Source organism: Gymnoscopelus braueri (assembly GCF_963280865.1).
Source record: "Gymnoscopelus braueri genome assembly, chromosome: 13".
Lineage (NCBI taxonomy): Eukaryota > Metazoa > Chordata > Actinopteri > Myctophiformes > Myctophidae > Gymnoscopelus > Gymnoscopelus braueri.
Genome location: NC_137615.1, coordinates 24,453,121 through 24,464,079, shown reverse-complemented (window position 1 = coordinate 24,464,079; position 10,959 = coordinate 24,453,121). Strand labels below are relative to the sequence as shown.

Here is a 10,959-nt window from a genome sequence, read left to right as displayed (position 1 = left end):
GCCGCCGCCTTCCAACCACATGCCTTCCCTCCCTCCTTCCCTATCGCTCTCCGCTCTCTCTCTTTCTCTCTCGTCCATACCCCCCCCCCCCTCTCCCTCCCCTTACCTCCTCCCTCCTCTCTCCATTACTGTCCTGCTTTCAGGACTACAACTGCTCCGGTCCTCCCTCTTTCTCTCTCTCCCTCTCTGTTTTTCCCTCTCTCCCCTTTTGATTATACCCCAGCATATGGTGTGTGTGTGTGCGTGTGCGTGTGCGTGTGCGTGTGCGTGTGCGTGTGCGTGTGCGTGTGCGTGTGCGTGTGTCCGACAGTACATGTCGCCAGATCTAACGACCGACAGCAGCGTTTAAGCCTCCACTTTATCTGCGATGGTGAGGATGTAAACACACACTGTGTTCTCCTTCATCCAAAAATGTGTGTGTGTGTGTTCACCTCATCCCTATTTCACAGACCGTTGCCCCAGAAAAGTTCTCATGTGTGCTAGTAGGGGAGCACACTGCCACCGGCACTCAAGACTCAGTGAGTGAGGGATCAGAGAGAGGAGGGGAAGATGACATGTACAGGAGAAAACAGAACAGACATATGGCAAAAGAGGGATGTACAAACAGCGAGAGACTGAGACAAAGTGGGAGAGAGAGGGAGAGAGAGAGGAAAGGAGAGAGGGGGGGCGGCTGAGAAGGAGAAACTGAGTATCCAAGAGGGGTGGAGGAGGAGAAGAATAGAGGTGAGATGAAAGGAGGTAGAGGACTTATCAAGTGGTATGGAGAGACAGGAGCTATTAAAAATACATCTGAGGTGGAGTTCTATGGTGGATGGTATGGTACATCTGCTCTGTTCTCCACTTATCCATTTGCATCCCCCTGGTGCATGCACTCACACACACACACACACACACACACACACACACACACACACACACACACACACACACACACACACACACACACACACACACACACACACACACACACACACACACACACACACACACACACACACCCTGTGCAGGACGATGCACAGGCGTTTTGGAGGGCAGATTCCCTAAGTTATAATAGCATCCCTACACGCACACGCACACGCACACGCACACGCACACGCACACGCACACGCACACGCACACGCACACGCACAGTAAATGAAATAATGGTGTGGCTTCATGTGGATCTCAGACTTCATGTGTTCGGTCTGTGTCGTCACCTATGACACACAGTACAGCTATGATGTACTGTATGACCCCTGCATGGTCAATTCTCCTGCCTCTCAAACTGTCTGTTTGACTGTTGGTGTCTCAGGGCGGCCTCTTGTGTTTCTTGCTGCCTGTGCCCCGCCATGGTTCGTTTGACTGTTGGCGTCCATGGACAGGTACATGGCTGCTTGTGTTTATCCTGCTGTGTCCTGTGCTCCACCATGGCTTGCGTGGCTGACTGTCGCCAAAGGTCTGCAGCTTCTGCTGTTTCTGTCACGCAGGCCTTTTGTTTTCTATCTGCATCTATTTTTCTGCACTTTACATGATTCAATTTGTAGCATGGCATTGCGCATTGCACTTGCACTTAATGCTTAAAGGTAATATGATAATGAATTAAAAATGAATTTCAAAAAGTATAAAACATTATGTGAATTATTTTTGTGGAGGTACTAAGGGAGGTACTAATGACAGGCTGCACAAGACATTTGGCTGACCCCCCGCAACGGCTATCCTCTTTCAGAGCCACTCTGTAATAATTAACTGGATAAAACCAGAATTTAGAAGTATACAAATACAAAATTAACTTAGCATCATATTTTAGGTGTATAGATTTGGGGGTCAAGGCTCAAATTATACCCTGTTATTATGAAAATATTCACAATAATTAAAAAATAATCTTGCAAATAGATAGACCACCCCCTTATATAGAGAGAGAGCCCACTGGGGGATGAATGCTGGGGTGGTGGTGGGAGCGCAGAAATTCATAGAGGCATAAAGCAGCAACAAGATATATTGCAATGATTTATAGATAAGCCCTAAGAATTTTGACTGAATCCATTAAGATGCCTGTAAAACCATGACATGCATGGGACAGACAAGCTAGGCATGTCCTAAAACCAGAATCAATGAGGGACCCTGCCAACTAAAGGAACTCGCCTAGCCTTTGTATTGAATGAGAGCAGGGCAGAGAGCAACTGCCGTTCAACAAGAGAGAAATAAATGAGAGAACTTATGTAGACATAATAAAGGGCAGTTTCTCCTATTAAGGCAATCGGGCAGGTGCTTGCTCGGGCACTGGCAGCCAACCAATGTGCCACGTGCCTGGTGCCGAGACCGTAGAAAAAAGGCTGAGCTTAAATCAAAGTGATCAAGAGCTACAAACAACGTCTGGCTGTAATAGTCGATGTTCGGTCTAAAGCAGGGCATGAGATCAGAGTTGAGGAGAAGAGGCCTGTTAATTCACACAACAGATGACGGGAGAAAATCAGGGCAGAGGGCGTCTTTCTTCCTGTCTGTTATTCGTGCTCTCCCGTCGTTTCCACTGAGAGACTAAATGTGTCTCTCTCACTGGGCTCCATATTTCAAAACGCATAAAACCATCTCTCTTTCTTTGTCCAAGGCTCTCTACTCTCCATCCATCTCTCCCTCTAGAGTGCCCTTCACTGTCTGACCTCCAGATGGAGACTCCACAGGGGAGAGAGGGTGATAGAGAGAAAATTAAAAAAGTACAGGGGGTTAGTGATACGGTGATGAATAGAAAGCGAGGGATGGACAGAGGGATGGAGAGAGATGGTCAGGAGATGTGGCCAAATATAGAGGAATGAAAGAGGGACAGTAGGGAATATGTGAGATAATACATCTGAGCGCTAAAGTCTCTGAAAGCAGGCCTGTATGAAGGCGTCACTGAGTCAGCAATGGATGGATGCCTGGCCAAACAAACACTCATGGCTCTGGGTAAGTAGCATACCACTAATTATCCATGGTATGTTTGTTTGTGTGTGTGTGTGTGTGTGTGTGTGTGTGTGTGTGTGTGTGTGTGTGTGTGTGTGTGTGTGTGTGTGTGTGTGTGTGTGTGTGTGTGTGTGTGTGTGTGTGTGTGTGTGTGTGTGTGTGTGTGTGTGTGTGTGTGTGCCCGCGCGCGTGCGTGTGTGTGCGTGCACACACACGCGTGCATGTTAACATACGTGTGAGATTTTACACGGTTGAGTCAGCTGCTTGCATGAAATGTCACTGTTGATGAAAGGCATGTAAATAATTAATGACAGTATGAAACAGGCAGAAAGAGAGAGAGACAGACTAACACAAGCGTATGGAGGGAGTAATAAATGAAGAGCACAGAATGGGAGACGTAAAGAGAGAGAGAAAGGCAGAGAGATGGAGCGACAGACAGCGAGAAAGGGAGGCGAAAGGCAGGATTGTGTGTAAATAATACATGTGATTTATAATGTGTTTATTTCTATGTAAATAATTCTGTCTTTACGCAGACCAAGCCCCGGACACTAGAATGAGTTTGCCTCAAAGCGAGGCCCTCTCTCGTCGTAATGCAAATGCATTACATTAAAGTGAACGGCATACAGAGCTAATTAGAAGGAGTGCCACTCCAGAGTCAATACAGAAGACTTCTCACTGTTCACATGCGACACTGTGTCCACAGACAGAACCAAATGAGGTCAGGCCAAGTGGTAATGCACACCCACACTGTAATTCAACTCTGAGAGTGTACAAATGTAATCAAATGAAAGCGAAATGAAAGTATTTGGTTACATTTGTACACTCAGTTACAAATGGATAAATGAACACAGAGGATTTTATTGTCTAGAAAGCCTTTTATGAATAACCCAGAAATGCTGATGGAGAAGAAGAGGACATATCAAGAGGAACACATGAAGTTAAGCTTGAAGGTTCAACACTCATTCAAACCATTTGTTGTTAGATTATCAGAGAGACCAATCTAAACATCTGGAAAAAGTGGGTAGGGCGCGTATGTGCTCAAATGCTTGACAGCAAGTCCCTGGTGTGATTCCTGGCCAGCCGGACCATTTGCTGCATGTCACTTCCCTGCTCTCCCTCCATGTTTACTGTCTCTGTCAAATAAAGGCTTAATTTTTTGTTTTTGTTAAGTGGTTAATTCATAATTGATTGGAAGACGGAAAATTAATATTTTGGGTCTCCGCTGAAAAGGTTTGGGAACCAATGGACTAGTCCGTCCATATGAAAATATTATGACTTAGGGGTTCATGGGATTCTATTCTAAGAGCCTTTGTAAATATTGCCTCTGGACAGCCTGATGGTGCAGCACTGCATACAGTATCTGTTCAAAGGGAATTGTTTTCTTTGTGTAGGAGAGTAGTGTGGTGAGTGATTGCATAACGCCACACCAACTAATGCGGGGTTCAGAATTAGTCACCAAAACTGTCCAGGATCACCTTCACCATCGATGACGAATTCAACCCACCTAGAACTGCTGCCTGGCAACACAGCTCTTCACACAGCTTCTTAAGTCATGAAAAGATCCTCAGCCCACAAAAGGGGTGAAAGAACCCTAATGTAACACCATTTGTAACTTATTCTATAACGCAGCGATTCTCAACCTGTGGGCCGGGGCCCACTGGTGGGCCATGAGGATATTGTAAGTGGGCTCCCAAATAATCGACAAAACACAAAAGTTTGAATGATAAAAATATACCAAAATATTTCATGTAAATTTTCTTTACAATTTTGAATTTTCATTGAGATATCTATAAATACAAACATAATGTTAGTTCCATTGATCCAAGCCGGAACGCAATCGATTGATTGACCATTAAAACATTTCAAAATGCTCTGAAAATGCACAGCTGCCGTGTTGAGTGGTCATATGGGTCGCCGCGAATGCTTTCGAGATTTTCAAGTGGGTCCTGATCCAGAAAAGCCTAATCTTCAATGCCACTGTACAATATTAAATCAGTCATTACCCAGGAAAAACAACCACACATTCCTACTTTGGTACAGAAGATCTGTTGCACAGCTGAAATGTCAAGCACTTGCGTTGGCTTGACAAACCTGCCAGCATTAAGTGGTAAAGTCCCTTTTACTATGATGCCACTGCATGAATCACTCACCGGATATCAAATCAAACGATTCCAGAGTACTACCACAACATATGAATCACCGTGTCAACCACATGAATCACCTAGCCCAGGATGTGTGTTATTTCGAGAAGGAATCCCTGGCAGCACACACGTGTCATTTCATTTTAAGCACGCGGTGGCTTTAGTCTAAATATTACAGAAAGCCGGCTGGTGACAGGATGATAACTAGTTCTAATCCGGCATCCAGCTGGGAAACTGTGAGTGATACCTTGCCCTCCCTCAACAGCTGTCACTGATGCCCCCAGGAGCAGGACATTTAACCACCAACTGCTCCAGGAGAGCGGCTCACTGGCCACTAGGACCACTGTCAACCACTTATTACCCTAGTGAAAGTGGTTAGTAAGGAGACTGTTTCTACAGGGCAGCTCCCAGGTGCAAAGGTATGTGTGAACTATCTGAATGTATAAGCAACAACACACTGTTGAAGAAGATCATGCATGCTGAGCAAAACGTCTGCAAGAGAAATCTCTGCATGTGGAAACCAACAACAGTGGTGGCTATACAGCGACGGTGTCACTCTTACCTGGGCGCGTCAAAGCTGTCGTAAGATCCCACAGTGTAATGGCGGAACAATCTCTTGGCTCTCTCCCCGCGGCTCTCTGAAACACACCACCACAGAGACATCAGCAGGTTACAATAAAGTCTATGCTTTAGATTGATTGACACAAAAAGCCCCAGGGGGCTTGTTTCCTTTATGGTCCATGCTCAGTCTATACTGTTAGGGCAAGCTAATACTGTTAAGATCCTAATCCGCTGCTATAAGACTTCATAGCAGCTTCTGTGTGGCATGATACTGTATTCCTTCGCTTTGGGCTATGCAGCCAGAATATGCTACACCTAGCATCAAGCGAGTGATGGTCAGACTGTCTTTAGAAGCTGCACTGTAGCTTCTAAAGAGCTATCTCAACGTTCAGGCAGACAAATCTTTTAAGTTTCAACTCTCACACAGAAATGTTGTCGTAGTCTCTCTTTGGTTCAGCAAAAGTGATGCTGAGTGTAAGTTTCTCCTGACCAATGAGGTAAGATGTGTGTACTGTATGTGGAGGGGAGTGTGTGTGTGTGTGTGTGTGTGTGTGTGTGTGTGTGTGTGTGTGTGTGTGTGTGTGTGTGTGTGTGTGTGTGTGTGTGTGTGTGTGTGTGTGTGTGTGTGTGTGTGTGTGTGTGTGTGTGTGTGTGTGCGTCTGCACTCACCTGAGCGACTGTCCTTATGAGGTGCCACTTCCTCCACGCAGTCGGAGGGGAACCAACCGGTTCGTCCCCTCACTGTCCCCTCCCAGAACCCGCCCTCGCCCACACTCAGCACTGCAGGGGGCAGAGGAGAGTTGCACGGTCAGCGAATGACGCACAATCGCATAGAACACAACAAGAAGTGACACAGAAACAAAACTTGACCAGACAAGAAAATAAACCAAATCATAATGTGGACACACACTCAAACAGACTAGACAAACATGCAAACCCCTACATACTCACCAAGGCATACATACCTGGAGACACCTTAGACTCACTCACAAACACACATATATTCATACCTGCAGACATTGAATACAAACACATATGGGGACCTTACACTCACATCGGGACATGTCCATTTTTGCACACTGATACACTCACAGCTGAAGACACTGGCCTGGATGTGGCCCGGGTCAGTAATGACCTGACATTGAGTTTACTCGCTGGACTGGCAGCCAGGCAAGACAGACACCTTAAATTCACATTAGAGACAAAATATATGCTCCTACACACACACACACACACACACACACACACACACACACACACACACACACACACACACACACACACACACACACACACACACACACACACACACACGCACACACACGCACACACACGCACACACACGCACACACACGCACACACACGCACACACACGCGCACACACGCAGACATGGCAGACACGCGCGCGACACACACATGCACACACACACGCTCACAAAAGACATGCCAGAAACACACACCTTTGACCCTGTCGCCCTTGTTGAAGCTGATCTCCCGGTCTCCCTGGGCGGAGTGTGCACGAGTAGCCACGAAAACGCGCCCGGGCACGGCGCTGTACAGGCGCCTCCGCTGGACTGCTTGCGGTGCAGCGGCGTTTACAGGGGCGGGTCTGAGGGGGCAGCGATAAGATCATCAATTATTGTTGTTGTACGACCATGTCGCTTGCCGAAAATAACACCCATAAAATGTTATGGCTGTGCAGATACTGTTTTATTAAAACAATACACAATATATGCTATTTTCACTGCTTTTTTGCAGTTTTCTAATCTACTTGTAATTGTATTTTGGTTCCACTGTTAGGGAGACTCTGAGTACAATATTTCAATGCCTGCAATGTTGCCACAGCTGTATTGTATTTTCGTTGAGAGACACATACAACACAATAAATTAGGGTTAAGATTTGAATTATGCCAGCCTCAATGACATTGATCTACTGTATAAAGGCGCAAGAGCACTTGGCACCAGCTAATGTGAACTGATTATCCACTGGCTAAACGTGAGAGGCTCGATCTTGCCTCACAGGATCATGCTCCCTTCTGCACTTACGCCTGCCTCCTACTACTCTGCCGGCTCCTGTCCTCCTTGTCCCCCACTCTCCCTCGGGAGGGAGAGCGAGTCCGTGCCCCTCGGGGGCTACTGGAGCTGCGTAGGGTACCGGTGTGCTTAAAACCCTGGAACGTAGAGCAAAGAGGGAGGGAGAAAGAAAAGAGAGAGAAAGAGAGGGTGTAAAGAGAGGATGGGGAAAGAAGAAGAGAGAATGTCTCGATGTGTTCCATTCAGTAGTGTATCGTAGGCTGTACGTATGCTGGTGACAGAGGAGTGTGGAGTCGGTGACTCTCCTCTACCTGCACAGAGACAATATTGGAGCCTGGGGCATTGGGCGCTGCCATCCACTCAGGCAGATTCATACTGTTATCACTGTTGGCCCGCAGGAAGGGGTGAGGGTGTTGTGGAAGGGCCAAGTTCCGTGCCGTCTCCCGCCTCTGAGGAGCATACTTTGGTGATTCCAAAAAGGGCACTGGGAGGTGAGGAGAGAGAGGTGGTACAGATAGAATTTCAAAATGACACTGATTTGAAGTGAAAGGTTTCTATTGAGGATATAATATATTGTAACGTGTACAGGTTTTGTTTTTTCAACTGTTGTTTTTCATTTTCTCCTCATTTAGTTGTTGCCGACTCCCCCTGCAACAGTGGTCCCAGTGGCTGCCAACAGAGTGTAGGCTATTTCGAAGCCAACAGTATGCAAATCAACAAGGCAGGCGCGCCGACAGAGAGGCTTTGAGGCCCACTAGGCGAGTGAGTGTTCCACACCCAGCAGCCGAGTTGGCAAGCTAGATTTTCACCTGTTTCAAGGTTTATTTAGCCGGCTAGCTAGCTAGCTACATAATGTACTCAAAACCAGTGGTTCCCAACCAGGTGTACAAGTACATTACCCCTGGGTTTAAAAAAAAAATTAACTAAAATGAAAATATTACCTCCATTTCAAAAGACCTTTGCTAAAATAGTATGTGTGCACCGCCACAACTAGTTCCCCCCTAGCAGTTGTCACCTATTACACTCTGTGAGGAGGTCACAATTAATGAATGTTAAAACCATTACATCCATGGTCAGATCTACACCCAAACCAGTGCAAGCAAACATGGATAAATGGCTCAGAAGTTGTTGTTGCTCTCATTCTCCCTGCAGCCATAGTTTTGGCTGAAACTATGATTGACAAGAAAGCAGCCAATGTACAAAAATAAGACAGTTCCATCATCAAAGCAAACAGTGACCCGTCAGATCGATGTTCTGTCCATTAATATTGTTGGATAGTAATTAAACTAACTTAAGAGAATCATCAAAACACATGAGTGAGGGGGTACTTTCAGCATGGCAAAACAGCTCAAGGTGCAATAGACAAAAAAGGTTGGGAACCACTGCTCTAAACAGACTGGCTACAAGCAGGCAAGGTATTCTCTGTGATCTCCGATGTGTTTTGCCTGTATGGAATTTGCCTCGATGTTGAATTCTTTTTTACTTTTGCTATGGATTTCGGAGAGCCTGTATGCATGTGCCAAGAAACAGCAGAAAACGATATTTTGTTCATTTCAGTGTTAACACTTGAGGGATATTACGTATATTAAACGGCATTACAAGCATAACACAAAACTATGTGGAAACGAGGCATCAGAAAGGCTAAACATACATGGAGGTTCACACCATCTTCCCCAGATCCCCTCCTAGCTGAAAAGACGCCCTGACCAGCCAGTAGAGTCACTAGTGCAGCGACAAGGACACAATGCACTGCCAGCTTCCAACCAGAAAACACTGGCTATCATGTTTGTTGGAGCATCTGACCAAGTTGAAGGCACCGCTGCTGGGAAACAAACCTGGGCCTCTGCAGTGCTGGGCGACTGATCTATCTCTATGCTTGTGATTTATCCCCAAATATGAAGACTAGACTACTTACCAACATCTGTATCACGGTGGTTTTTGATAATCTCTCCCAGCTCAAAATGGCCAGACATCACAGCCACCTGGTTACAACATACAAGTGCTTCAGTGAAACCTTAGTTGTGACAAATTAATACACAAATGCTTTGGGCCCATTTCCAACTTACACACGCTCTCTTTCTCTCTGACGCACACGCGCATGCACACACACAAGCGCACGCACACACACAAGCGCACGCACGCACGCACGCACGCACGCACGCACGCACGCACGCACGCACGCACGCACGCACGCACGCACGCACGCACGCACGCACGCACGCACGCACGCACGCACGCACGCACGCACTCACACACGCACACGCACACGCACACACGCACACACACACACACACACACACACACAGCTGAGACTGTCTCAGGTGGCTTTTCTGCACTGACAGACTTAATGTATTCATATTAAGGGGTTATACACAATTCTCCCAACTGGGACCCTGTGTGCATCACAGCACAATAATGGTTTAAAGTGAAATTAGGCCCCGGCACTTTCTGCTACGTTAACTTAATAAGACACTAAACCATACAACCAACGAACATGCATAATTACCCTGGCCATGCATTCAGCAATTACCTGAAAGGGTGTCTGCCCACTATTATTCTTTGTGTCTTTATTGGCTCCCCTGTATAGTAGAATTCGTGCACAGCTTTCCTACATGAAAGAGCATTCATGTTAAAATAATAAACATCTAATTATCTTTTCTGCATGTTATGCCTATGTTTTAAATATTATACATGTAAATGTCAGTGCATCATGTCAAAGAGTTTCATTCTAAAATGAAACATCTGCCATTTAAAAGAAATGACACCAACTTAAATTGTTTGACTGAAAAATAAAAACAGTTTAAGGGTTTAATATTGAAGCAAAAGAGAGTCACTGTGTATTTTTTTTGTTCTGATACATTTCAGACGAGATATCTTTTCTAAAAATGGACACAGCACTTGTGGAATGAAAGCATTTCTGTAAGCATATAGCCTATGTAGTACATAGTATGTACACAATATATTCTTACATATTCTTGTATATGAGGTGCTGATAGAGTCACTGTTATGAAATGGCCCTGATATATGATTTGACCACATCTACCTTGTTGTATAAAGCACAGACGTGCAAGGCAGTATTTCCAGAGGCATTCTGGGAGGTGGAGTCTGCCCCGTAGAACAGAAGATGTTCCAGATGCTGTGAGTTCCCATTCTGACATGCCTGGAATTAACAGACCATGGTGGAGGGATGGAAAGAAAGAAAGAAAGAAAGAAAGAAAGAAAGAAAGAAAGAAAGAAAGAAAGAAAGAAAGAAAGAAAGAAAGAAGAAAGAAAGAAAGAAAGAAAGAAAGAAAGAAAGAAAGAAAGA

General features: G+C 45.7%; 1 protein-coding gene across 1 annotated transcript in view; it reads right to left on the bottom strand.

The window, feature by feature from the left end:
- The window catches only part of shank1 (SH3 and multiple ankyrin repeat domains 1), a gene marked incomplete at both ends in the record, with an annotated part of 52,033 nt that overhangs the window by 22,763 nt on the left and 18,311 nt on the right, over positions 1 to 10,959 (bottom strand). The window contains 8 exons of the mRNA XM_080447324.1: positions 5,620 to 5,695; positions 6,288 to 6,398; positions 7,079 to 7,227; positions 7,665 to 7,789; positions 7,964 to 8,136; positions 9,568 to 9,634; positions 10,183 to 10,260; positions 10,696 to 10,812. Coding sequence (XP_080303450.1) covers positions 5,620 to 5,695; positions 6,288 to 6,398; positions 7,079 to 7,227; positions 7,665 to 7,789; positions 7,964 to 8,136; positions 9,568 to 9,634; positions 10,183 to 10,260; positions 10,696 to 10,812 — 896 coding nt within the window. The remainder of the gene's footprint in view (positions 1 to 5,619; positions 5,696 to 6,287; positions 6,399 to 7,078; positions 7,228 to 7,664; positions 7,790 to 7,963; positions 8,137 to 9,567; positions 9,635 to 10,182; positions 10,261 to 10,695; positions 10,813 to 10,959) is intronic.